This window comes from Giraffa tippelskirchi, chromosome 10 (genome assembly GCF_054371585.1).
Source record: "Giraffa tippelskirchi isolate mGirTip1 chromosome 10, T2T-mGirTip1v1.2.pri, whole genome shotgun sequence".
Classification (NCBI taxonomy): Eukaryota; Metazoa; Chordata; class Mammalia; order Artiodactyla; family Giraffidae; genus Giraffa; species Giraffa tippelskirchi.
The window spans coordinates 97,787,973-97,815,379 of NC_137284.1; the positions used below are offsets into that span (position 1 = coordinate 97,787,973).

The 27,407-nt window shown below is 38.9% G+C and overlaps 2 protein-coding genes across 8 annotated transcripts in view; one reads left to right on the forward strand and one right to left on the reverse strand.

Moving 5' to 3' along the window:
• Positions 1-27,407, forward strand: part of TFEC (transcription factor EC) — a 751,469-nt gene that overhangs the window by 91,544 nt on the left and 632,518 nt on the right. The window lies entirely within an intron of this gene.
• Positions 15,555-27,407, reverse strand: part of CAV1 (caveolin 1) — a 37,177-nt gene continuing 25,324 nt past the window's right edge. For all 3 annotated transcript variants that reach the window (XM_081537901.1, XM_081537903.1, XM_081537902.1), the window contains exon 3: positions 15,555-17,758. In XM_081537901.1, the coding sequence (XP_081394027.1) occupies positions 17,417-17,758 (342 nt within the window). In that variant the 3' untranslated portion in view covers positions 15,555-17,416. The remainder of the gene's footprint in view (positions 17,759-27,407) is intronic.

Sequence of the window (27,407 nt, forward strand, 5' to 3'; positions counted from 1 at the left end):
ACCTCATAGAAGTTAATTGGCTTAGAGTCCAATTCCTGTTGATGGATGCAGGAGTTGCCAGAGATTTCATTCTCTTTTCAGGTTCAGACTTAAAAGAATATATAGTTATTTCAGATTTCCAGTAACTTTCTGTTTCCTACAAAATTAGAGTTTGAGTGATAATATTGTGGTACTGATAGAAAAACGGGGATAGATTCACTTTCTCTTGCTTGGCTTTCTTGACCAGGACAGAGTTTTTAAAACAGTTTACTGGGGTGGGGATGGGGCAGCATACCTGACCATAGGACCCAGGGTGAAGCCCTAGGTAGTATTTGTGAGTTTGACCTCATCAATGGTGGCTCTGACTACTAAATCAGAGATCAACAAATGATGGCCACAGGCTAAATTCAGCCTGCTGCCTATTTTTTCCCCAATAAAATAGAGTTTTATTGGAACACAGCCAGTGTGTGGAATGGCAAAGTTGACTAGTTGTGACAAAGACCATATGTCCTGCAAAGCCTAAAAATATTTACTATCTGGTCCAGAAAAAGTTTGCCAACCTCTGCAGTAAGTTATGCACAGATTTAGAAGAGATTTGGTTGAAAAATATTCAGTTTGTCTCTAACCTTTTTGGGGGGTCAAGACGAAACCAAAACAGGCCACCACTTGGCTTGAATGTGGCACCTCTCCCATTTGGAGTCAGCCTCTCAAAGACTATTGGCAGTGAGACACAGTGCTTGTCTGTGGTTGGTGCTAACAGTTTTTTTTTTTGTTTTGTTTTGCAAACACTCATTATAAAAATAGGCTTATGGTTTTAGACATCATTGGAAATTATAAACTAGTGTTTGGTGCAGTTTGAATTTGTGCTCTAATGGTAAAAGAGCTTGCTAGAGGCCTCTTGGAAAACTTCTGGGACCATCATTTTTTTTTATTCAGCCTACAGGGAATGCTCAACTGTTTTTTTAATTATAATTTTTTTGAATTTTCTTGTCCCCTTGGGTCTTATTGTTCTCATATATTTTTTAGAACTAGTGAGTCAGAGCCTTGCTACAATGAGAAAAATGATTGGTCTCTGGCCTTTGCTAGCGTGAGAGATGGTGTTGAGGTGCAAAGATATCACTGGACGATCTAAATATAGGCTGAGCAAGGCACTCCCAGCTTAGTTGTTTCTCTGTAAACGGAGGCCTGCTACATGTCATGAGCCTCCTCCCCCTTTCTTTGCCCTGTGCCTTTTACACTGCTCTGAGCGATCTTTCTCCTCAGGGTAGGGCTGAAGAAATGTTCCTAAATGCTCTGAGGACACACAAAATTGTGGGAGCTTCATGAACTCTTTTCTGGAGGAAACAAGTTGGTCCTGGTGACCAGACCCAGAGTCCAGAGCCTCAAGAACCCTGTTAGAACATGTTTCCTTCCCAATTCTTAAACTAACTTGCTTGTACATTTTGATGGCAGCACTTAGCTGCTAAGTGTGATGACACTATAGGGTAGAACTTTCAATTTTCTTCTTTGTTTAAGTGAATCAGACTATGTAGTTTAGAGATTAAACAATGAGAATATGCATTTCTAATGACATGCAGATACTAATGGGATAAAGTCACTTGGGAGAGCGATAGAGCAGTGCTATATTTAGACCAAAAAGAGATTTTCCAGCTGATTTTAAACTATTTGAGGCTGGTGGGCTTAAAGTCTTCCCAGTGGTCTATGTCAGAAGGTAGAATCCTGGTTTCCTGACCCTTCTTGTGATTGATTCCCCACATCTCACAGCACAGAGCCTAGATCCCATCCTGGAGGAGGGGAGATGCCCTAGAAGGCGAGAACATGAATCCTTGCTTTGCTTCTGACTCACTGCATGGCCATGGAAAATTCTTGTCACAAAACATGCAAAAATGAAAGATTTTCCCTTGAGAAACATCTCCAAGACAGTGTCTCCTAGCCATCTTACTCACCCTGTATGTCTAAAACTACCTCCTTGGGCAGTAAAGAATACTGGGACCCCCACAACTGTGAGAGAGAGGGGAGCAGGCAGCAAACACCTGGATTAACCAATCTGGCTTTGAGCCTAGCCTCTATCATGGGTGGCTGTGTTGTTTAATCTAAGTGCAGCTGCTGTAACAGATAAACCCAGAATTTTGGTAACTCAGATTTTACTCATGTAAATGCCCATTAGTGCTGGAGAGTGGGATGGGGTAGGGGATGGTGCTTTCCTCTGCACAGTCTTTGGAGGACCCAAGCTGAGAGATACTCTTGTTCCAATATGTGGTTTTCATAGATGCCCTTAGTCTACAGACATCCAGCTAAAAAATGGAGGAATATGTGAGAGTTTTTATAGCTCAGACCAGGAAATAGAGCACATAATTTCTTCCCAAATTTCAATGCCAGATCTGAGTCACATGGCCACTGCAAGAAAGGTTGGGAAATTTGGTCTAGCTGTAGATCCAGGAGGAAAGGGAAAAGAGTCTCCTGCACAAACTAGTTCAGACTCACATACACTACTTGATGGAGAGGAGTCTCTAATGCTCTATCAGATTCGATAGAATTAACCCTGGAGCTGACTAGGGCAAAGGTGTTGAGTTTCTTCTCTTAGTTGGAGTTGAAGAATATAGAGTTTCTCTCTGAATCTAGTTGACATTGTGGTTGAGTCGCCAAGGTTTATTTTACTACAGATCTAAATCCATCTTGGTTTCCATTTATTTATCTGGCCAGACAACTTGGCAGAGCCAGGCAGAGCCTTGTGAATCTGCAGCTGAATGATTGATGAGAAAGTATGAAATTCAGTCACCTGGGTAGCCCTGAGGAATTGTTCCACACCTGTGAGTAACACCCACTGCAGGTGAGGCCTTACGCTGCACAGGATTTGGAGATGCCTTGAATCTGTCCATCTTAACTCAGGGGAATCCAGGTGACTATGGAACTTCAGCAAATTCCCCTCCGTTTCATGTTGGCAGAGTCCTAGTGTCTGCATTTTTTTTTTTTTTTTTGGTCCAGAGTATATGCATTTTTTTTTTTTTTTTTGGTGGGAAAAGTGGAAACTTCTCTAGCTTGCTTTGCCCAGGAGTAGGGCAGACTGGAAGTGCCAGGGAATTAACACCTGCCACTTCCACCTCCCAGCCTCAGAAGCAGGCTTCAGCAGAATTGGAAATTAAATATAAATGCCTACTCTCCTGCTCCTTGGGTGGGATAATTCTCTGGTGTCTAGAGGACCATTTCCCTGAGTTTTCCCATGTGTATTAAACTGACAATGGTTGATCACTCATAGCTCCCAACTGATGGTTCCTGCTCTTCTCAAATAAACCGTGTGAATTTTTGTCTCAGTATCTGCCTCTGGGAGAAAGCAAACTAAAACTCTACTATTCCAGAAAATTGCCTGGGCTGCATGAAGGGTTTATTCTGACACTTTAAGAAGAACGTTTTTTCCCTAGGCACATATTTTGGGATTATGATGGTATTTACTCCTAACCTTCCTTCCTAGCTAATTTCAGTAGGTACATGGAAGCTTCCCATTATAACTATCTTTTATTTTATTTGAGACCCAAAGAAAATTGATCTCCATGTAAATTTTGATAGTGGCTTAAAATACTTTTTTGGTATTATTCTCAGTAAGAAATATGTTCTATATTGCAACTCACTACACACACAAACATACACTCACACTCATAAAACTGAAACAAGTCATATTAAGGTCATTATCCTCTGTTCCTGGAAGAAAGAAAAAAATCAATACATGGCAGGCATTCTCCTGTGAGAAGTTTTCCAGGTGTCCCCATTCCAGTGAGAACAAGCACTGTGGTGTTAAATGGAACAAATAGTTAACGGGAAATTGGGAGACTCTTGAAGCTTCAAAATGGCACTTGCAGGGCTTGCTCTTGCTCTTAAGAATGGCTGCAGTGTTTTGGCTGGAAAAACCAGGAATAGGGCATACACAAGCTGTGTAATCATAATTGTCTCACACAGATGTGGTTATCAATAGCCAGCTCTGTGATTCACCAGAGGCTTATTTGTATGGGAGTCTTAATGGAAAGACATTGAAGGGAGGGGAAACATTGAACTCTAAGGTGAAGCCCTATGAAGAAGCAAGAGTTCAAACCTTTCAACCATCCAGAAGAGAAGTCTTCAGAGGAGAGAGAAGTACTATTGTATTATCTGAGTTACTTTGTTATTCTTTAGTACTAACAGAGGGATATGTGTGTGTATGTATGTGTGTTTAGAGTGGATCGTAGTGGATAGTTAAGTTCTGAAATACTGGGCTAAGGAATTTACACCCTGGGGTAGTCAGTTAGCATTGACATAGCAAGGACATAACTTGCAATCCTATTAAAACTTTACCTCCAATAAGGACAGGAAGATTTGCTAGTTTGCATAAGGGATACTAGAATAATTTTTCATTAGTGAAAGAATGATGAATAAGTTATGTAGACTAGCTGGAAATATTATACATGCCTTTGTATGAACTTCGGGGAGTAAGAATCTTGAGAGAGCCTCATAGGAACCTTCTTGGACAGACCTTCATTCAGGCTTTGTTCAACAGCTTAGCATAAGATCCTATGACTTGACTTCTGACTGGAAATTTAGCTGAATTCTTTACTAGGACACTGCCTTGAGTGACATTTTTATACATATATAATATTTCCTGGGATTTTGCACATGTCTTAGTTTATCTAGATGTTTTGGGGCCTTCTTGTATTGAGTATTTGAACATGTGGCTTTTTTGATTGAAATGTTTTCAGTATAATATATCACTTGGTACTGAGATTGTGCGGGAGGATAATTACAATTCTCACCCATAGCTACCGGAGGTAACCGATATCTGCCAGAATAATTTAAAACTCATGAGCAACACAGTTTGCTTATCAATATACTCTCTTGATCTAAGGAAACTGTTTGAGGGTTGAAGAGAAACGGGCTTCCCTGGTGGCTCAGTGATAAAGATTCTGCCTGCAATGCAGGAGGTGCAGGAGACTAAGCTTCAATCCCTGGGTTGGAAAGATCTCCTAGAGGAGGGCATGGCAACCCACTCCAGTATTCTTGCCTGGAGATTCCCATGGACAGAGAGCCTGGCAGGCTATAGTCAATAGAGTCTCAAAAGAGTCAGACACAACTGAAATGACTTAGCATGCATGAAGAGAAATGGTGATTTTGAACACAGCCTAGTGAATATAACTGGGCTTGTTTCTAGCTCAGCCCTCATAGTTTTGTGGAAATAGAGGCTTTGACAAAGTATGAGTCAAAAAGCCACCTCACTATGGCCTCTATAAAAAATGTGGAGTGGAAGGAAGCCCTGCTTTGAGACCTAGTCATGAAGTTGATAGCAGCATGATTTTTCTTCAGAACACAGGATGTGAGTAATATTACATTTTTTCCTTTCTCTAAATAAATTTAATATGCTCCAAGCTCCCATTTAGCCTGACTAAAAGAAATATCAAACCTTGTCATGATAGAGTCCTTTTTGGTTCCATGTGAATGCCCCACGGGTCTCTTGTATTTGATCTCTAAAGATCAGAGCTGATGGTAGTAATCAGTGTTCAGATCTGTACCATTCTTCAAGCCTGGGGATTCTTCCAGGGGACTAGGATCATTAGCTAAGTCCAGGAGCCTGGTGCCCAGGGTCCTGCCTCCTCAGGATCTAGAGGTAGTTGATCCTTTCTGAGGAGGTCCTACCACATGTTGAAGCATGGTAAGACTTCAGAGGAGGAGCTCCCAGTGCTTGGGGAGTCCACACACCTCGCTATCTCCCTAATCTTGAAGGATTCTCTCCAAATTGCCTTCTGGTGTTTCTTTCACTATTTCTTTCATTTCTGAGAGAAGTTCATATAATTACTTTTCAGGAGGGCCTTCAGAAACTTCCCTGATAGCTCAGTTGGTAAAGAACCCGCCTGCAGTGCAGGAGACCCCTGTTTGATTCCTGGGTCAGGAAGTTCCCCTGAAGAAGGGATAGGCTACCCACTCCAGTGTTCTTGGGCTTCCCTTGTCCCTCAGCTAGTAAAGAATCCACCTGCAATGTGGGAGACCTGGTTTTGATCCCTGGGTTGGGAAGATCCTCTGGAGAAGGGAAAGGCTACCCACTCCAATATTCTGGCCTGGAGAATTCCATGGACTGTATAGTTCATGGGGTTGCAAAGAGTCGGACACGACTGAGCGACTTTCACTTTCAGAAACACAATATGAAATTTTCTCCTTGGGGGAGTTGTTGCTTAGTCACTACTGTGTGTTAGTCACTAAATCGTGTTTAGCTCCTTTGCAATCCCATGGACTGTAGCCTGCCAGGCTCCTCTGTCCATGGAATTTCCCAGGCAAGAATACTGGAATTGGTTGCCATTTCCTCCTCCAGGGGATCTTCCTAACCCAGGGATCAAACTTGGGTCTTCTGCATTGGCAGATGGATTCTTTACCACTGAGCCACTGGGGAAGCTCCCTTAGGGGAAGTTGTTAGGGAAATGATATGCCAATACAATTTTTTTTCCTTACAAACACAGATCCTATAATGCAACCTCCTAAGAGCCACATCCAACAATGCTGAGTGATGGGTGAGAGGAATAGCTGCAGAATTTTCATTTGAAGTCACCCAGCAAGCAGGATGCGACCTTATGAGATAGGTAGTGGCAGAGAAAAAAGTGGAAATCAAAGTGGAAGAAAGTAATTTGACTTTTTTTGGAGGGCACATGTAAGGTTTTTCCTGTGTAAGAAAGTACATTTAATCATTTGCTAATAGCACAAGATAATTGCTATAATAATCATTTTAAATGTTACTTAATTCAAAATAAGTAACATTAATATACCTTTGCTTAGCATTATATATTTTCACACATGTAATCTTATTTGCTGTTGACCACATCATGGTAAGTTCAATCACAGAGTGTCAGTTTAACAGATATTTATTATCAGTCCTTATACTGAACTCTGTGGCCGTACTGATGGCTAAAAATTGGTCTCTGCCCCATAGTAGCTTACAGTTCAGTGGGGATATGAATAAAATGTCCCAAAGCCTTGAGGGCAGAGCAACTTTCTCTGCCTGGGAAAGCTACAACAGGAAAACAATTATGTCCATTTTCTTTCGGCTTCTCTATCCATGTACATGCCCCATTTTCTGAACAACACAGAAAATACTTTAATAACTGTATTATGTAATAAGCAGTTATTATAATTTTGCATTGGCATTCTCAAAGCACTGGGCTCCCTTTGCTTTATTTTACAAATAATCATGACTATAGGGTGGGAACAAGTCCCAAATTCGCCTGGCAACATTATTCATAAGGCAGGCAATTAGACCTCATGCCAGTGACGCTTCTCTTTGTACTCTGCTGCTTAAAGCTGAGAGAACCTTCCTCCCATCTTCTCTTCCTACTATGGGTCGGGTGCAGAAAGCATTTATGTTTAATGTGGTCCCAGTGTTCTAAGAGTGGCCAGTGGTGATTTTTTATTGAAATTTCTGAGAGCTGCTATTTTGTGTCTCTTCTCCTTTTATCATGTGTTGTTTAAATTTGCACAAATAATGAAGTTGTTGTGTCTTTTAGAGTAAGATAAATCCTCATTTAATTTGAGGGCAGTGGCTGAATATTAACAGTGTTTTCTGAGATTTATGAAAGAGACATCTATTCACTGGCTGAATTATTGGATGGGGTGGGGGAAGTTCTCCATTGCCCTCTAGGGTTAGTGCCAAGGATTTAACCCTTAGGTTCTTTCTGACTGGCATGGATAGTCCTCTACAGAAGGAAGTTGCCCAGGAGTGAAAGCACAGCACTGTCGAGACACAAGTCCATGTCAAGCTGATTTTTTCCCTTACTTTAGTGACTTGGGGTAGTTCCTTCTAGTTGTGCCTATATTTCTGCCTGTACAATTGGTACTGATGCAATTGGTACTGTACTTGTTGACCTTGCTGTATTTAGAAATCTTTGCAATCTTAATTGTTAAAGAGAGACCAGGCTCCCTAAGCTCTCAGAAAATCTGGAATTATTTCCTGCTCCATCAGTCACTCATTAAGTGACCCTAGGTAAGTCATTGGTCCTTGGTGTTTTATCCTTCCCATATGTAAAATGAGACTATGAGTCTACTTCCCTTCCTATCTCATGGGAACATGGAGGACACAGATGTGGAAGAGTTTGGAAGATTAGAGTTTTACAGATATTTAGGTTATAAGAGGCATTTGGCTAGTTTACTGGTCATATCCCTATTTCTAATTAGCTTCCCCTTCCTTCCATTACACCTTGAATGGATAACTTTTCAAACCAGCTGACACTGATGCTGTAGAGACCGCTTATAGGTTCAGAATGGACAACTAATGTAGGAGAAGCCTATCTATGATCTAGTCTGAGCCAATCAGATGTATGAATATAGAGACAAGAAATGGAAGTCAGACAATGATAGGTTCTTGAAACAAAGTGTCAGGTATATTTGGGGCATTTTGACTTGGTCCATTGGATAAGCATTAGAAGAAATATGGCCTGTGAAGACAGGCAAGAGAATGGCTTGGATGTGTTAAGAAAATCAAGTGACCCAGAGGCACTGGAAAGAATGAAATTGAGTAGTGGGTTGAGAGACTGTTTGAAACCTATTTCCCATGAGGTCTGGCTCTATTTTAGTCATTTTCACATTTTTATTTGAAGCACAATCTCATGAGATTGGAGACATTATGACTGCTGGTTTAAGAGACTGTAGTTATGTGACTTATCCAAGGTCTCATAGCTGTTTGGTTGTGGATTTGGTTACAGTTCCCCACTTCTGTTCCAGGTTTCTTCTGCTACAGTATGGCTTATTATTCACATTCATTATTGTTTAAGGTTGATGGGGAAAAAACAAGGACTAAAGAAGTTGTTCTAACCCAGTGTAGATACTGAAGGCTGATTTTTTTTATAAGTTGCTTGAGCAATATTTGACATCATCTCAGACATTTGTCCTAATGTCATAACCTCACTATTAAATTTGTTTCCTCCTCAGGAATATAAATGACACTCCCAGGTTTTTCCTACTCATCCCACTCAAATTCTCAAATTGTTATTCATTTCTGTTAGATCTGGAATATGAGAGTTTACAAGGCTATTATATATTTATTCATGGTTTTGATAGATCTTGTCTGAGTTTTTTCTTTTCAGTTGAGCCTGGATTTTCAAAGAATATTATTAGGATATATTTGAGTAATAATCACAAAAACAAGCACCAGTCTTTCATAAGATCTAAGTTGGTATAAAAGATGTATTTATTTCACCAAGGCAGAGGTTTTCAAATTTTCTCAGTGATGGGACTGTTTAATCAAGCAAAATATTATGCTGAAAATTAATATGAGAAAAAAATTAAAATGGAACTTATTTTGTTTGAGAGAAAGTATTTGATACTGTTCCTCTTGTCTCTACTCCTAACCCAACCTTGTTCTCTTAGGAGAGCTATCAGTACTTCTGGATTCTATAGTTCTGTGTTCTACAGTTTTAAGGCCACTTATTGAACCATCAAATTTATTGTCGGTAACTTTTATTTTACAAAAAGCTTATTTTCTCAGAGAAAAATAGCAAAATATCAATTCTATTGTATCTTAGAGTTAACTTCATTTGGTGCTTCACTCAGCTTCCTTGAAGACAAAGGCCTTTATCCTACCTATCTTTGTCTTACTTGTTTTTCTATTCCCTACTACACCAAAGAGTTGCTTCCTGCTGAAGGAATAAAATGAATAACTATGTGAACAGATACTTGGATTATGGAGTATATTATCTGCATGACTTTTAACCATTTACTGTCTTTTTTTTAACCTTCGAGGACACAAAATGCTATTTTAATACTACCAAATGGTGCTCCACTTTAGCATTTTCTCCCAAGATCATAGTGAGTTTCTCTATAAAGAAAAGCTTTGGAACTAATAGTTATGGGTGTAAACGTGTTTGGATAACCTTGAGCATTTAACTATTTAATCTATCTGAGCTTCTGTTTTCTGATCTCACAAACAGGTCAGTGGCAACCACTTGACCTAAAGAAGGTCACATAAGCCATAGGGATGTTGTTAGGAATATTTGTAAAATGCTTAGCATACTGCTTTGTGTGTGGTGGTGGTTTAGTCACTCAGTGATGTCTGACTCTTTGTGACCCCATGAACTGCAGCCCACAAGGCTCCTCTGTCCATGGAGTTTTCCAGACAAAAATACTGGAGTGGGTTGCCATTTCTTTCTCCATCATGTGTGGTATATGCTCAATAAAGGAAAGGCAACGAGCAAAAGGACAAAATCACAGTGAAAATGCAAAGTCAGTCTCAAGCCAAATTATATCCATCAGTGTGAATATTGTGTTATGCATTTCACAGAGTGCTTACGTGTGTTATGCAGTTGATAGAAGTTTGTTTTAGAGTTGACAGGTAACTAAATCTTACCTTTTCCAAGAGGTTGTGTAATGTGATAAAGAGTTTAAGAAATATCCTCTCAAGAAGGACTTTGACTGATACCTGGGACAGTTATTATTTTGTTAATATTTGGCATGATAATAATACAAATGAAGTAGAGGAGTAGACTTCTTTGCTGCCTATTCATAGAGTGGCTCAGACTGGCAGCTGTTGCCTTCTTAAATGACCACCGTCTTTCTGCTGTAAGTACTCTCCCTACCCTTTATGCTAGTTTCTACATGTTTTCAGTTGTCCTGTTAAAGTATTGGGTAGATTATAGTTTTTTCCCTTTGACATATAAATTACTTAATTTTCTTTTTTAAATTTATTTTTTAATTGAAGGATAATTGCTTTACAGAATCTTGCTGTTTTCTGACAAATATCAATCAATCATAGGTATACATATGTCCCCTAATTACTTAGTTTTCTATAGCATCAAATCCTTCATTTTTGTTGATTTTGTTCACTTTCCCCATGTCTAACTCTTTGCACTCCTCTCTGATCACAATAAGAAACCCTATTTCTTGCATGTAACTTTCTAGCTCTGTGGAAGTTTGCGTGACTCATCACATTTGATGAAGTCAAATTCATCACAATTGATAAAGTCAACAGCTGCTGGAAAATTGTCTTTTTTCTTAATAACTGTATCAACATGTGTTTTCCATTATTCAAGTAAGAAAAAAAATGTATATCAAATATCCATGGTAGTCCTCATTAGAATTTTCATTTGGGAAACTCATGTTTTGACATATCAAGTGTTCAAATGGGTATAATAGAGAAAGTTTCAATGGAGGAAAACCATGGAGGAAAAAAAATGAAGTTGGGGAATAAAAACAAATGGCAAGTATGTTTTGATAATGCTGTAATTTACTTCAGAATGGATTAGAAGACCATCTTTAAGACACTGTTAGTGGTAAGGCAGAAACTTGGCACTTCATGCCTTCATAGTCTCCAAGATGGTCTGACCACCCTTTCTATCCATCCATCCATCAATCCATTCATTTAACAAATACTAATTGAATGTCTATTATGATAAAATCTCTGCTTCGTGGAGTTTATATCCTAAGGAAGATGAAGACAAAATATTGTAAACAGACAAAATAATTTCTTAATATGGCACATGCAGTGAAGAAAATAGGCAAGAGGCCAAGATAGTGACTAAGACGGGAGGACTTGCTTCAGATATGGAAGACCACTCTGAGCAGTAATACTGAGGCTGACACTTAAAGGATGAGCAGGTAGCAAAGCAGAGAGGAAGGTGTAAGAGCATTCCAGTCAGAGTGAACAGCTGTGCAAAGTCCTGTGACCAAATAGGACTTCACATGCCCTTGGGAATGGAAGCTCAGTGTATCTAGAGCACAGATAGTAAGAGGAAGTGGTGGTATGACCTAAGAGGAAGATATAATTAGGGTCTGGGTCATGTAAGATTTTGTGGGTCTTAGATTTTATACTGAATGCAGTAAGCTACTGGAGGTTTTTAAGCTATGTGTATGTATGTGTGTATGACAGTTTGTGTTTCTGTATTGCAAAATGACCAAATGAGTTAGATTAGGGGGCAAGAGTAAAAACAGAAAAACTAGCTAGGATAGTTCAGGATTTAAATAATGGTTGCTTACACTGAGGTAGTGACAGTGAAAATGAAGCAAGAGTTCAAAAGCAACATAATAGTGAAGATGGAACTGACAGAATCCAATGAATTAATGATAAAAGGGAAACCATCCTAAAGAAATATTGCTCATGATATATAAGTGATATCATGATATTTGTCTTTCTCTGTCTGACTTAGCTCACTTAGTATGATATTCTCTAGGTCCACCCATGTTGCTGCGAATGGGATTATTTCATTCTTTTTTTTTTTTAGACACAGCAGTAAATTAATTTATTTAAAGAAATTTTATTTTATATGGGAGTATAGTTGATTAACAATGTTTTGTTGTTTCAAGTGTACAGCAAAGTGATTCAGTTATACACGTGTGTGTGTGTTAGTCACTCAGTCGTGTACAACTCTTTGCTACCCCATGGACTGTAGCCAGTCAGGCTCTCCTGTCCACAGAAATCTCCAGGCAGGAATACTGGAGTGGGTAGCCATTCCCTTCTCCAAGGGATCTTCCCAACCCAGGGGTCAAACTTGGATCTTTTGCATGCCAGGCAGATTCTTTACTGCCTGAGCCACCAGGGAAACCCAGTTATACATATACTAGTATCTTCTTTCTCAAATCCTTTTCCCATTTAGATTTTTAAAGAATATTGAGCATAATTCCCTGTGATATAGAGGGAATTGTTGGCTATCTGTTTTAAATGTAACAAAGTATACATATCAGTATGGCTGAGTAATATCTCATTGTGTGTATGTATATGTATGTATATATATATGTATATATATATACATACATATACACATCTTCTTTTTTCCTTTATCCATTGTTTTCTGTTGATGGACATTTAGGTTACTTCCAAACCTTGGCAATTATAAATAATGTTGCTATGAACATTGGGATGTGTGTATCTTTCCAAGTTAGTGTTTTTGTTTTTCTTGGATGTTTACCCAATAGTGGAATTGCTGGATCATATGCTGCTGGTCAGGAAGCAACAGTTAGAACTGGACATGGAACAACAGACTGGTTCCAAATAGGAAAAGGAGTATGTCAAGGCTGTATATTGTCACCCTGCTTATTTAACCTATATGCAGAGTACATCATGAGAAACTCTGGGCTGGAAGAAACACAAGCTGGAATCAAGATTGCTGGGAGAAATATCAATAACCTCAGTTATGCAGATGACACCACCCTTATGACAGAAAGTGAAGAAGAACTAAAGACCCTCTTGATGAAAGTGAAAGAGGAGAGTGAAAAATTTGGCTTAAAGCTCAACGTTCAGAAAACTAAGATCATGGCATCTTGTCCCATCACTTCATAGGAAATAGATGAGGAAACAGTGGAAACAGTGTCAGACTTTATTTTTTGCGGCTCCAAAATCACTGCTGATGGTGATTGCAGCCATGAAATTAAAAGACGCTTACTCCTTGGAAGGAAGGTTATGGCCAACCTAGATAGCATATTGAAAAGCAGAGACATTACTTTGCCAACAAAAGTCCGTCTAGTCAAGGCTATGGTTTTTCCAGTGGTCATGTATGGATGTGAGAGTTGGACGGTGAAGAAAGCTGAGCGCCGAAGAACTGATGCTTTTGAACTGTGGTGTTGGAGAAGACTCTTGAGAGTCCCTTGGACTGCAAGGAGATCCAACCAGTCCATCCTGAAGGAGATCAGTCCTGGTTGTTCATTGAAAGGACTGATGTTGAAGCTGAAACTCCAATACTTTGGCCACCTCATGCGAAGAGCTACCTCATTGGAAAAGACCCTAATGCTGGAAGGGATTGGGGGTAGGAGGAAACGGGGACGACAGAGGATGAGATGGTTGAATGGCATCACCGACTCAATGGACATGTGTTTGGGTAGACTCCGGGAGTTGGTGATGGACAGGGAGACCTGGTGTGCTGCAATTCATGGGGTCGCAAAGAGTCGGACACGACTGAGCGACTGAATTGAACTGAACTGATGCTGCTGGATATCATTGCTGGATCATTTTTAATATTTTGTGAAACCTCCATACTATTTTCCACAGTGGTTGCACCAATTTCCCACCAACAGTGAAGGCAGGTTCCCTTTTCCCCATATCTTCTCCAACATTTGTTATTTGTGTACATTTTGATAATAGCCATTCTGATAGATAGGAGGTGATATCTCATTATGGTTTTAATTTGCATTTCCCTAATGATTAGTGATGTCGGGCATCTTCATATGTCTGTTGGCCATCTGCATTTCCTCTTCAGAAAAACATTTATTCAAATCTTCTATTTTTCAGTTGAGTTGTTTATTTTTTGATGTTGAGCTGTATATTTTGAATATTAACTTCTTATCAGTCATATCATTTGCAAATATCTTCTTCCCTTCAGTTGGCTGTCTTTTTATTTTGTTGATGGTTCCTTTGTTGTGCAAAAGCTTTTCTTTAAAGTCATTGATTCTGCTTGAATTGGTCAAGCAGACAATACATGACATGCTGCCATGGTCAAAAGCAGGTCTTCACACCACATACTTGAAATGGATTTGCTGGATAAACACAAATACCAGGCTGCATTACTGAATAATCAGCCTCAATGCATGCTTGAGAGCCAAGCAAGAGGGACTCTGTAAACCACATGAAAGGAGTTTCAGGGCAAAGAAATTGGAAGATTCCTTTGCAGAATTTTATTTGGAAGTTGTAATGGTTAATTTATGTGTCAAATTGATTGGAGTGTCCAGATATTTGGTCTAACTTCATTCTGGATGTTTTCATGAGGATATTCTTGGATAGGATTAACATTTATATTGGTAGACTGAGTAAAGCAGATTGCCCTCTCTAACATGGGTGGGCCTCAGCCAATCAGTTGAAGGACCGAACAGAACCAAATAGCTGATATTTTTCTGAGTAGGACAGAATTGCTCCTTCCTGACTTCCTTTGAACTAGAACACTGGATTTGTCCTGCCTTTGAACTCAAACTGAAACATAGGCTTTTCTTGGGTTTCAACCTGCTAGCTTTTGGACTGGAACTATCCCATCCGTTTTCCTGTAGCTTGTTGACTCACCTGCAGACCTTGAGCCTTTTTAGCCTCCTTAACTTATGTGGACCAATTTCTTACTCCTCTCTCTCTCTGTACTTTCCTTATATATTCACATAGGTATATTTCATATATATATGTTCTATTGGCTTCTCTGGAGAACCCTGACTAATACAGAATATCTTAATGTGAACTTAGCCAAGGCCAAAATAAGTTACTTCTGAAATGTACATCTTAAAAAATTCCAGTTAGGAAATGGCAAAGAGTCAAAGCATAACTGCCTCCCTGAATGTGTCAAATACCAATGGAGAAAGTTATCAATCACATAAAGTTGTTAGTGGCTCAAATTAGGTGACATGTAACAAAATATTGACTAAACTGCTAAACAAATATTTATTAATTATAACTTTTATCTGAAGTAACTCATGAATGGTGATGACCTTAGAAAAAAGATCCCAACTAAATGACTTTTTAATGGTTGAAAAGTGGAAGAGCACCACCCCCCAAAACATACTACAGATATGTTCAGACTCTATGTACATGCACTTTACACACACACACACACACACCACACTATAGAAATCAACACATGCAGGCCTGTTTGGTGGAAAAATAATAAATCTGACTGTTTAACTGTTAAACATTTTTATTGTGTAGACTTATAACATTACAGGACATGCAGGATAAAAAATGTGTAAAATATCAGTAAGCATATAAAAATTTCAGCAGTCTTTTGGACCAGCACTTGATTTGCACAAGAGACTAAGCATCTATATAGAACAGACATGTCTTGGGATACACAGTTTACAGATTGAATCACAAAACAATTTCCCAAGTGATTTTCCTCATATAAAGATAAAAAATATCTTTGCACTTAAAAAGTATTCAGTATAGTACATTTTCAGTTATGTACAAAGTTTAAAAGTAAAACTATGTCCATGCCAGTGTCTGTTTTAATGCAGAAAACCTAAATAGGTAACAGGTTGGCGATTAAAGTGCCAGGAACACTAGAAGAGGCAAAAAAAGAAACCAAGCAGAATTCCAACAGGTGTATGGAAATAAAAGCATAACTGAAGGTTAAAAATAAAGTCCCCCAGGGAAGAATCTTACTATGAGCAGGAGGAATAAAAAGCTTTTGGATGTACCAGGCAGCTTTCTGTATGACTCAGGTTTACAGGTAAAATTCCTCAGTTTGAATTCAGAAGAATTTGAATTTATTCCAGCAAAATTACCTCTATCTTTTATTACTGCCTCCTCCCCCATCCTCTCTCTGAGCAAAGTGATGCTTGGCTTAAGTCCAAAGCTCCTGGCAGGGGGAGGGGCCATGTGTCACAGCATAACAGACAGTTGCAAGTGCTTTAATTTGAAGGGGTCACATTTGCAACAACTCTGACAGTCTCACACAATGGCCTCCATTTTATGAGCCCTTCCCCAGAGGCCCACTGATCAGCTGAAAAGGGAACACAATGTTCAGCCACTAAACCACCCCTGTGATGGATTAGTTTGGAGTCAGGAAAGCGTGATTATTCTTGAAAATAAACGAAGCTGAATAGACATGCTGACCTCATTCAGCTAGTGAGAGGCAGGGAAAGTTGGCTTCCACTTCTGCCAGCCCAGAGGGCTTGGCCCCATTTATTCACCTTAATTCATTTAATGGGGCTGATGTGGACCATACTCAATATGGATAAAGATGTTGTGTGATCAAATACAGACATGAACTTCATTTGATCCCATATCTTAGAGTCAGAAATAAGTGTGAAGAACTAGGTAATGGATTTTTCTAATTTTGGTCTTCAGGAAGGCTGCTGACCTAATGAAAGTTGATGAGGTGGACCCTATTTTAAAAGGAAAACCTGAAGAACAGGAAGGCACTTAGGTGTCATCATCTATATAACAAATATCCAGGCATAGAAGTATCTATCACAGGTTAAAATTTCAAGAAAGTAAGGCAATAGATCATGTGCAGATTATGTTTTCTAACTTGATGAAGATCACTAGATCCCATTGAATCATTACAGTGAAAGGCAGCAATTCACTAAACACTTCAGAGGGAAGAGTTTGCTTAAAACTGCCCACATATCTGAACACTTAGTGACGATAGCCTGGAATACTTGAATACGTCCCTTACCATAAAATGATCGACATTTTAGAACAGGCAGTTGAGGTTATTAGTTCTTTTTTTCCTCCTCAGTTCTTCGTATTTCTCTCAAGTTATCTTTCAACAATAGGTTCATATCTCAGCCAATAGAACAATGATCCAAATGAAAGGAAAATATTTTAAATGGGTTTTAAAAGTTCAGACAACTCCCAACATAGATGAAATAGCTCAGAGGAGAAAAATAATAGTTATGAAAACTGAGAGAGTGATATCTTTGTTCTGAACCAGGAAATTCATTCATATGTTGTTGCTGTACTAGCAACTTGAAATTGGCACTGAGAAAATTAAAAGGGAAAAAAGAATCATATATACTTCTATTCTTGAAACGTCATTTATATTTCTTTCTGCATGTTGATACGGATATTGCTGAATATTTTGCCAATAGCCTCAAATAGTGGGTCACAGAAGGTGTGGACGTAGATGGAATAGACACGGCTGATGCACTGAATCTCAATCAGGAAACTCTTAATGCACGGTACAACTGCCCAGATGTGCAGGAAAGAGAGAATGGCAAAGTAAATGCCCCAGATGAGTGCCATTGGGATGCCAAAGAGGGCAGACAGCAAACGGTAAAACCAGTACTTCGTCACAGTGAAGGTGGTGAAGCTGGCCTTCCAGATGCCGTCGAAACTGTGTGTTCCTTCTGGTTCTGCAATCACATCTTCAAAATCAATCTGAAAAGAAGTGACAGAACATGAGCTTGAAATAGAAGAAAAAAAAAAAAACCATTTCTGAGTATGCATGAATATATATTAGCTTTTATGTATAGGTTCTGTGTAAAATGCTTAAAGGCACCTAGCAGCATCAGCCTCACTTGGAATTTGTGGGAAATGCAGATTTGGGCTCCACCCAAACCTCTAGGGGTAGCGTCAAGGTGGATTTCTAACATGTTCTCTGGGTGTTTCTTTGCTATGTGAAAGGTTGAGAATTGCTGCTCTAGGGAAAACTAAAGGGATATGATAAAATTCTTGCCTTCAAGTAAAGCCCAGCAACATGGATAAGTATACTAGGCACTCAGTAAAATATAAATAACATGACCTAAATTAACTGCATTCCAAGACAACTACACAAACAATGTTAAGAGGTAGTTAATTCATATGTGCTAAGTCACTTCAGTCGTGTCCGACTCTTTGCGACCCTATGGACTGTAGTCCACCAGGCTCCTCTGTCCATGGGTTTCTCCAGGCAAGAAAATTAGTGGGTTGCTATGACCTCCTCCAGGGATCTTCCTGACCCAGGGATCGAACCTACATCTTACATCTTCTGCATTGGCAGGTGGGGTCTTTACCACTAGCCCCACCTGGGAAGCAGTTCATGACTGATTATCAACTCTCCAACACTCAGCTGGTAGAATATCTTCAGGAAATTAGATCATCGTGGGCTCTTAGGATTCAAGAAATCTTCTTGGTGTGATGGGATTTGAGCAGGGATTGGAAAATGGGGTATGACTTGGAAAGGAAGGAAGAGGGATCTGGAAAACGCTGTGAGCAAGACCCCAGGACAAGGAAGGATGATACAGTCAGTATCACGGGCAGATAGACCTGTGTGGCCATGGCTGGAAAGAAAGGCTGAGGCCAGACTCAGTTTTACTTTATATACAGCAGTGTTGGGGGCGGGGGGTGGGCAGTGTCGATTGAAGATGTTGGAGCAGAGGAATGCAGCCACAATCCAATTTAGTCATTTACCAACATGAATTTGATAGCAGTGTCTAGGCTGGGGGAAAAGGGAAAGAGACTCAAGGCAGAAAGATCCTTGCAGTATCCCAAGTTTGAGATGGCAGGGCCGAAACTGGAATGGTGACCATGAAAAAAGAAAAGAATGGATTTCAGGGATGTTATAGGAAGAGTCCCTGGGACTTGGTTACTTCAAGGTAGGGAGAGAGAAAAGCCTAAGATGAACTTTGAGCTTCAGATTTGCCTGCTAGAGAGAGTCGTGCATGCATGCCAAGTTGCTTCAGTCGAGTCTGACTCTTTGCAACCCTATGGATCATAGCCCACCAGGCTCTTCTGTCCATGGGATTCTTCAGGCAAGAGTATTGGAGCTTGTCTGGATTGCTGCTTAATCTTGAGCTTTAAGGATTAAAGCCATGCTCTCTTCCAGGGGATCTTCCTGACCTAGGGATCAAATCTGCATCTCTTATGTCTCCTGCATTGGTAGGCAGGTTCTTTACCACCAGCACCACCTGCGAGGTCCAGTACAGGTTGAATTTGTCTTTATTCAAAACTTTACTGTTTCTTCAATTCAAAAACTAAGTTCTCTCTTAACATTTTCTTAACTGCCTTCCTAATTTTCTTCTTGCTGTTAATGTCACCTCTTCTCTCTCTAGGGGCTTCCCAGGTGGTGCTAGTGGTAAAGAACCATCTGCCAGTGCAGAAGACATAAGAGATGTGGGTTCAATCCCTGCGTCGGGACGATCCACTGAAGGAAATCATGGCAACCCACTCCAATATTCTTGCCTGGAGAATCTCATAGACAGAGGAGCCTGGCGGGCAATGGTTCATAGGGTTGCAAAGAGTTGGACACTACTGAAGCAACGTAGCAGCAAAAGCAACACCTGTACTAGTCCCTGTTGGTGGCCACTAGGAAATAATCAAATTAATTTGTAGTCACGTAGCAGTTAACTGTTACCAAGTGCTTCTACATGCATTGTCTCCATGTGATCTAGGGTTTCAAACCAATCTGGGAAGATAGGTTGTCATTTTACAAAAGAAGATACATAGATTCAGAGACATAATGGTGGCTTGCTAAAGTCAAACACAGAGCAAAGGTGGGGATAGGATGCAAGCCTGGCCCCTTTCCCAATAGCATTCTTTCCCACAGAATTAATTTTCAGGAGCTTTTATCCATCTGGAAGGATTATATAGACTAAAGTAAAGCATGGGGTAAAAAAAAATTACCACCAGACGTGTAGGACAGAGCCAGTTTAACTTCGGAGTGGTGGCAGCTATATGAAGGAATCTAATGTGGTTTGAAATATAAACAAGTTGATGACTGCTAGCAGCAATCCAGGCAAGCTCAGGACTAAGGAATGAGGACTTATGTGACTCCATGGAGCCTCTCAGTGGCAAGGAGCCACTTTTGGTTAAACACAATACAATTTCTTTTGGAAAAAATACATGATGCTTACCAATAGTTAAGGTTTATTTTCCAAAACATTCTGTTTCTTGATCTGTTGTCCAGTGTCCTAAGAATATGTAATACATAAAAAAGATATGTCCAGGGGAGGGAGGTGGGTGGGGGGTCCAGGAAGGGGAACACATGTAAACCCATGGCTGATTCATGTCAATGTATGGCAAAAACTATTACAATATTGTAAAGTAATTAGCCCCCCCCCAAAAAAAAAATTAAAAAAAATAAAATAAAATAAAATCATTTGGTATTTAAAAAAAAAAAAAGGTATGTCCATAATTATCTAAAGGAAGTTAAATTTATTGTTGTTCTAATGTTTTCTTTTGCTGTTTAGATCTAGACTCAGAAGTAAACTTTTATTTGTGTGTTTTAAAAGATTGTTCTAAATGTGTGGCAAGTCAGATCAATCTTCTAATGAAGTTTCTGGGCAGATACTTGTTTACTATGGGGTTTTACTCTGGTACTGGATTTTCCCAAAGCTGTTAAAAATAAAGGTCTGTGCTTTTCCTTCGAAAGGTCCCCAAAGAATTTTATTTTTTAAAGATGACCCTATTTTGTAAGAGGATTTGGTGAAGTCAAAATGAATGCACTAGAGCAAGGTATTCTTAATCTGAATCAAAGGTTGGGCAATGGTGGTCCATGAATGCCCTGAAATGGGCACTTAATAGAAGAAGGCCATCACTTTTATAGAAAGTAGAGAGTCTATTGCCAAAGGAGGCTGGTAAGGACTTTACAGGAACCAAGGATTCCTGTCTCTTTACAGAACAGAATTTAAACACATCTGCCTACAGATTCTTTTCCAAGGGAATGGATAGTTACTAACATTTGTTGACTGGCTGTCATGATCAAATGCTGTTCCCATTTAACTCACAGCAACTCTGTAATTTATTATTGCCATTTAATAGAAAAAATGTGAAGTTTAATAAATTGTCCAGGTAAATAAGAGGTAGATTTGAATTTCCATTCTGGTTTGACAGATATTGATTCTTCCTTTAATACCACATTGCTTAAAAAATATTTTTCAAATTTTCTCTAAGGCAGTTAGTATTTCATAATTAAAAGGCACATTGACCAAAAAGAAAAAAAAAAGAGAGAGATTATTGAGTTTAACCCTCTGGTAACTGTAAGAATTCCCACAGCCTGGTCTCTGAGAACAGTGTTAGGATGAGGTCATACACATATATACACGATTGGTCCTTAGCAAAGATCTATAAACATGTGCCATGTATGTAAGATTTCTTATTGATAATTTAATTTTTCTAAACATAAATATAAATGCTTTTTTCAGTGAACATTTAGAAATTCTTAAGTTTTAAGTTGCTTAGAAAATTTGAATTGGTACTTTTTTAATGCTTTCCAAAACTGCAGTGAGTATGATTTATCTTCAAGTATCCAAGTGAATTTAGAGCAAGTCTCCAGGGGTGGAAAGCAACATGACAAAAATAACATGTTATATAAATATATTCCTCAGTTGCTGCTTTAGTCTTAAGAATGTAACGTGGCTTAAAATAAAAGTAAAGTCAATCAGATGCAGTTGAAGAGAGAAAAGGCAGGTTAAAGAAACGCAGTGAAGCCAGAAATAATCTTTAGTTTCTCTCTACCTCCATTTCTGCAACAGTAATAGTAATATCGATAGGTGTTTGTGAGGAGGACATGAGAAAATTTATGCAAAGTGCTTGGCATGGGGATAGAGCATTGCAATATAGTAAATACTCAATAAACAGCGTTACAAATTATTTGTTCTGGGTGACTACGTTTTTTAATAGGCGACTGAAATAAAAAACTATCAGTTGCAGAGTACATGGTGGCTGTAAATTCAAACCTCATCGGTGCTTCAAAAGAACTAACTTCCATCTGTAATCAGCTTCACCACAACCTCTGAGGTACATGCCATTATTCTCATTTTACATAATGAGGCTACTGTTGGAGGTTAAGAAATTACCCAAGGTCACACGGATGATAAGTGGCAAAATTGGAACTTGTCCTTCTTCAAGTCTAACTTCCTTTTGCTTTTGTATCCCTGGGACTATAAGCTCTTCTAAGAGACTTATTTGCTTAATTTTCACCCAGAATGATATGCTTTCTAAAACATTCACATTTTGATTATTAAAGAAATTACTCTTGCTAATGTTTCTATTTCAAGTTAGGACATCTAGTAACTAGGATGTTTTGCATTTTTGGTACTGACTGAATTTCCATGGCCCTGCACATCATGTTCTCACAATCCTGGGCACCTAGCCAAGAACTCTCTTTCTAATTGGCAGAGAAGGAAACTGAGGCACAATTTAAATGGACCAGATTTCTCAAGGTCTCAAGTGAATCAGTGGAAAAGCTGAAATTAGAACTCTAATTTCCTGATTCCCAGGCCTAGCTCCAGCCCGGCCCTCCACACTATTTCCCTACGAATGTACATCTTTCTCCTTATGTCCCTTCTCTGCCTACCCTATTCCTATCTCTAGGTCTCCTCTAAGTCTCTCATTCTCTTCTAAGACATCGACTTGAAATGTACCACTGTGTGAGGTTAGGAGAAATGTCCTTTTCTCAACATGAATATAGACATTTCTGTATACCTATTTAGGGTGAATAGGTGAAAACTGGAGGGAATATTTTGAAAAATATCTGATTATACATTTTGAAACATTCATAATCAATTGAACCCAACAAAATTCTGTTAGTAATCAGTCATTCCATTTAAAGGCAGTTCACAGTTCCATCCAAGCATAGTTGCCTTAGCAGATTCATAGATATTTAAAGCCGAAGGGATTCTTAAATAAAAGGAGATCCATTTGAGAGAGAGAAATTGATGGACAAAGCTGTCAGATGACCAGATCAAGAATACTTTTCCACTTAACGGCAGGCACAGGCTTGGAATTCAGGCTTAGAAACTTTCCTGGGCTTTTCCACTACTGTCTGCTATCACCACAGACCCTCCATCATCTGGATGCTACATTCCATAGCCAATGGAAAAGGCGACTAGGCTTGTATGTGAATTTGAATATCATTGAATGAAAAGTGGTGCCTTTTTCTGATTATCTCTGGTGTGCTCATTGTTCATCTGCATCATCGGTTTGATTTATCCCTCATCAAAGCTGTCACTCTGGAGTCCTATTCCTCAGGGACATGACCCTCCTACCCCTCTAGAGGAAGTCTCAGAGCAGGTGTTACTCAGAGCGAACTGTATTTGCTCACCTAGATTTGGAGCAGAGCAAGAATTAGAGGTTTGCTTTTGGACAAACACAAAAGCCAAGACATGCAGGTGCCATTTAGTTTCTTAGAATGGGGTATTTCAGATGAGGTTGAGCTGCTCCTCCATGAGCTGATTTTCTGTTCTGTAAACTATGGAACAAGTTGCCCTTCTGGCAAGAATCAGACTTCAAAATCAAAGGCATAAATAAACTTCAGTATTTGTATGTCTTAATAGATGCTTTATAAGGAGTCAAGAGTTTATGTTATTAGATTTTTATAAATGACATTAAATACTTTTGTACAACATTGACTTATGATGCTATAATTTTTGAAACATAAGTTAGCAAAAATCTAGCAGCAGACATTAAGAAAAGCAATCTGTCTCATTGTGTTTTAATAATAGTTGTTGGCTAGTGTAGTAAGTCATTTTGTTAAATGTATGCGATGGAAATATTAAAAAAAATTTTACATGTATACAGGATTAAAAAACATGGGCTCATTTTTGTCTCAAAATTTGGACATTTTATTTCTGGATAAAGAATTTCCAAGAAGGAAACTTTAAGTACATTTGGGATTTAATAAGCAAAGATGCTTGCCTATTCTGTTTCCATGGGAAAATATCATTTTAGATTTTTGTGAAAATTGTGATAAAATTATGAAACTGTGACTATACTGGATATATGGAACACATAAATAATAACAAACAAGATGTTTATAGAAGATGTGTGTTGTCTGCCTGACACCCACAGTCCCACTTTTCTGCCAGTGAAGCTTCATTTGTTCAGGTCATGGAAATAATTCTTTTATCTTAGAGATAAGTTATAGATGATTTAGACTTGCCATGTTAATCTTAGTTTCCTTGTTAAGTGGTCAGTTTAGAGTAGACATGTGACCCTGTTCTAGCCAATGAGATTAAGTGGAAGTCTGCTGGGCTAAACTTCCAGAAAGTTTTATCTTTCTTATGAGAAGAAACAGAAGCATTTGGTATGGCTCTTTGCCCTTTTCATCCTACTTAAAAAATGATGTATTGCCTTAATGTAGAGAAGTCATCTTTTGACTATGAGGTGACATTGACATATATAATTAAAAGACCAAGAGAATAGAAGAAGATGCTGCTTTTTCTCTACCAATCTACTGAAACAATTCGGTAGCTATTTGCCTCTAGACTTCTCCTTATGCTTTTATTTTTAAGCCACATCTATTCAGATTTTCAGTTACCTATATCAGAAAGCATTCTGAAAGCGATATAGTAACTAACATTCTTTCCTTTTGGTTAGCATAGTAGGTGTACACCTCCTCATTTAGAAACCTAAGTTCAATTAGTAACTTCAGAATCTTTTCAGCACTACTATACTCTACCCCTAGAATACACTCCCTAACCTGTATCAGAAAAGTTTGTTTTACATTTACATTTAGTTTTAGGAAACCATAAGTAGGATGATAAATTGACAATAAAAAAAACAAATTCATGTGTTCTGTGATAGACAACATCTAACATGGCTCCCAATGATCCCTCCTCTTCAACTTCTTGGTATTTATGCCTTTCTGTAACGTTCCCCCCACTTTAGAGTGGGCTGGATTTGTTGATTTGCTTCTAAATAATAAAATGTGGAAAAAATGATGGGGTAGTGACTTCCATGATTAGGTTACAAAAGACCATGGTATCATCTGCCTTCCTTTCTTGCTCTCTTGCTTGCTTGCTCTGCGGGAAGCCAGGTGCCAAGTTGTGAGCTGCCTTATGGAGAAGTGTGTGAGGAAGTTAACTGAGGCAAAACTCTAGCCAATAGCCATTGAGGAACTAAGTCCTCAAACCAGCACCCTGGGAGGAACTGAATCCTACCAGTGGCCACATGAGTGAACTTGGAAGTGGGTCTTTCCCCAGTTGGGCCTTGAGATGAACCCCAGCCCTGCCACATGGATTAAAGCCTATGAGAAGCCCTTTACAGAACCACTCAGCTAAGTCACATTTGGATTTCAGACGCACTGTTAGGTGATTTAAATATTTTCTGTACTAAGCCACTGAATTTTGAGGTCATTGGTTATGCAGCTATAGATGACTAATATAATTCTAAAACAAACAACCTTTATTTTGATGATCATTTTATTTTTCATTATATTATTCTTTTTCTGTTATATAATTCCATTTTCATGCTTATAGAAAAACATACACAATGAATGTATATAAATATCCTGCAATTTGGTCCTGGAGCAAAGTCCAGAAATATATAAGAAGAAAATACAGCATTTTAAACTTTCAACAATTCATATTAAACTGAATATTAGAAAAATTGTACACAGTTGATAGTGTTTTCAGCTCATGTTGCTAATATGCTTGGATTTCTACCCAGATATGCAGCAAAGACTAAGAGTCAGCTCTACCTTGAAGACATGCCACTGTATCTGGACTTTTGAATATAATGTGTTGAATGCACTAGCACAGGGGTAGTGTGGCAAAGGTTAATGGGAGGGAGGATACCTGTTAAAATGCAGATTCTTAGGCTCCTTTCAGACCTAGATCACACTCTCTGGGGTGGGCCTGGTGAATCTTATACAAGAAAGTGAACTAGTGAATGACAACATCTGTATGGATTTAATGACAGCTTCTTTCTGTTGTCAATACTCTTTTCCCTCTGTGCCTGGAAGCCCTAGTCTGCCTCCTGCTTCTTTCCTGAAACTCCTCCTGTGCTGGCTGGCATATGGAAGTTGGTGGATAAAGAATGAATGGAAATTCTCTTGAAAAGCTTTTCCTAATTTAAACCTATAAATATTTATTGGACAAGGATGAATGCCTATTATCTATTATGAGAAACACAAAAACTGGCAATAGAAATCCTGATTTATTTTTTATGATTTTAAACTCAGTATAAACAAATGAATGTTTTAAAAATCAAATGCGTACTTCTAAAATCCTACCTACTACATGAACCAAACCCACACATACAGAAAGAGGGTTGAAACTAATGTCAAACTCCCCTCAGTGTTCTCACACATATTTACAACATGTTGAATGGCCTTTGAAGTCAGTGGAATAAATGTGGTCCATGAGTGTGTGGGTGTAGAGAGGGTTGAGAACTAGCACAATTAAATGTTACCAGAACACAGGAACTCTGCCCTAATGCCTATGTGTTTTCTCAGGGGCAAGGGCAAATATCCATTTATTTACTGAACTGAACTGGCAACACTGAGAGGAAAAAGCAGCAGTGAAAGCTGCAGTGTTCTTGCAGCCTTGACTGAAAAGAGGAGGCCTGTATTGTATCCTTAATGCTTGTGATTGTTTGGACTTCCAGAGAATCTACACATAGAACTAGGAAGAATTTAAACCAGGGGTGGGAACATTGAAGTGTTCTTGGATTGCCTTGGGGTAGCAGGTGCTAGGCAACTTCACCCTGTGGGAGAGCACTGGGCTGCCTTTGGATTTGAAGGGAGAGGCTGCAGTAGCAATCAGAGTTTCAAACTGGGGAACAGAAAGGTGGGTATTTACATACCTCTGTGAGTGACAGGAGAGGGCTGGGTGTACAGGGAAGGGTGCAAAGGGGACCTGCAGTCCTTGACCTGGGCCTCTAGCTGGAACCCTTGAGTCTCTCCCTCTGGATTGCTTCTCAGACATTACAGAGAACTCAGAATAGATATTTTACACCTTTAGTGTCCTATTTCACTCATCTGCTTCTCTTCACAAACTTGTGAAGTTCTAGGTTATTTTCATAATAAGAATAGGAAATAGTCTTTTATTTCCCTGACAAGAAAAGGTCACTTAACTAATGAATGAATGGAGCAAACCAGGATCTAGGGCAAGTTGGTGTCCACTGCACCCATCTTGGTATCCTCCACAATTCCTAATAGTATTATGCATACATTAATTAGCAAATATTCCATCAATATATATATTTTAAAGGTGCTATAAATAGCCATTGAAAGGATGTAGGCATACATTAACCATCATATTATCTACTATGAATTCTAGTCCTGATTTCACAAGTACACTTTTATTTATCAATTTCTTTTGGTATC